The sequence below is a fragment of the Cebus imitator genome, unplaced genomic scaffold (genome assembly GCF_001604975.1).
Source record: "Cebus imitator isolate Cc_AM_T3 unplaced genomic scaffold, Cebus_imitator-1.0 Scaffold263, whole genome shotgun sequence".
In the NCBI taxonomy this organism is placed as follows: Eukaryota; Metazoa; Chordata; class Mammalia; order Primates; family Cebidae; genus Cebus; species Cebus imitator.
In genome coordinates this window covers 1,033,008-1,034,668 of record NW_016107578.1, presented here as the reverse complement: position 1 = coordinate 1,034,668, position 1,661 = coordinate 1,033,008, and the positions used below count along the sequence as shown (strand labels likewise).

General features: G+C 46.5%; 1 protein-coding gene across 2 annotated transcripts in view; it reads left to right on the top strand.

Moving 5' to 3' along the window:
• UBL5 (ubiquitin like 5) overlaps positions 1–765 on the top strand; it is a 5,475-nt gene extending 4,710 nt beyond the window's left edge. For both annotated transcript variants that reach the window (XM_017500019.2, XM_017500020.1), the window contains exon 5: positions 613–765. In XM_017500019.2, the coding sequence (XP_017355508.1) occupies positions 613–656 (44 nt within the window). In that variant the 3' untranslated portion in view covers positions 657–765. The remainder of the gene's footprint in view (positions 1–612) is intronic.
• The last annotated feature ends 896 nt before the right edge of the window (positions 766–1,661 follow it).

The window sequence follows — 1,661 nt, the reverse complement described above, 5'->3', positions numbered from 1 at the left end:
GAAAGAGCTTTGCTCTTGTTGCCCAGGCTGGAGTGCAATGGCGCAATCTTGGCTCACTGCAGCCTCTACTTCCTGGGTTCAAGCAATTCTCTTGTCTCAGCCTCCCGAGTAGCTGGTATTACAGGTGCCTGCCACCATGCCCAGCTAATTTTTTGTGTTTTTAGTAGAGATGGGGTTTCACCGTGTTGGCCAGACTGGTCTCAAACTCCTGATGTCAAGTGATCCATGCCTTGGCATCCCAAAGTGCTGGAATTACAGGTGTGAGCCACAGTGTCCAACCAGAATTTTTTTTTTTTAATAGAAAAAATTTAATTTTTTTTTTTTAAAAAGACGGGGTTTCACCATGTAAGTAAGGCTGGTCTTCAACTCCCGACCTCAGGTAATCCGCCCACCTTGGCCTCCAAAGTGCTTGGATTACAGGCGTGAATTACCACGCCCGGCCCAGAAATTTTTTTGTAAAGTTTCAGTTCTCTCCAAATAAAAATGGCCCAGTCCAAAAGGGGCTTTTTTAGCCCAGGGCTGAGACCTTAGGCCACCCTGACCCAGCTGTGAATGAATGAAAGGGGTGGGGATGGAACACAGAGTCACGACTCCTTAACACCTTTCCTTCAGATGAAATCCACGATGGGATGAACCTGGAGCTTTATTATCAATAGATGAGAATTCTCATCTTCCTGCTGCCCCACCCTCCTCTCCCATCCTCATCCCCCACACTGGGATAGATGCTTGTTTGTAAAAACTCACCTTAATAAAGACTTAGATGTTGCTTTGTTGTTGTTTCTTTGCATGAGAGCTGTCTAGTGATGGGTAGATCGGTCGCTGTTTGGTCATCTCTGTATCATCAATGTGCATCTGCTAAAATAAGGGTTCCAAATCAACTGGATCCATGATGGCAGAGTAGATCAGCAGGCCGGGAATCTGTGGGAGCCCAAAGAGAGCTCTGGGGTTTGCTGTGGGTGTGTGAAGGTCAACAGGCCCTAGGATTATAGTTACCCTAATAGATGAAAAAGCCTCCAGGTAATGACAATAGATATAATTGTTAGGAATACAGATTCTGAAATCACACAGACCATGTGTGGAATGTCAACTCTGCCACCAAACAGCTGAATGACCCTAGGCACGTCTGCTTTCATTGGCATACTGTTAGGAAGTGTAGATGAGCTGAGAGCATGTTTAAGCATCCACAGTTCCTGGCACCTTTTTTTTGTTTTGTTTTGAGACAGAGTCTTACTCTGTCACCCAGGATGGAATGCAGTGGCTCGATCATAGCTCACTGCAGCCCTGAACTGGACTCACACAATCCTCCTGAATCAGCCTCCCAAGTAGCTGGGAGCCTGCTAATTTTATTTTTCTTTTGAGACGTAGTCTTCCTCTGTTGTCCACACTGGAGTGCAGTGACATGATCTTGGCTCACTGCAACCTCCGCCTCCTGGGTTCAAGTGATTCTCCTGCTTCAGCCTCCTGAGTAGCTGGGACTACAGGCTCACACCACCACACCCAGCTAATTTTTGTATTTTTAGTAGAGACGGGGTTTCACCATGGTGGCCAGGATGGTCTCCACTTCTTGACCTCATGATCTACCTGCTTTAGCCTCCCAAAATGCTGGGATTATAGGCATGAGCTACCATGCCTGGCCACGCCTGCTAATTTTTAATTTTTTT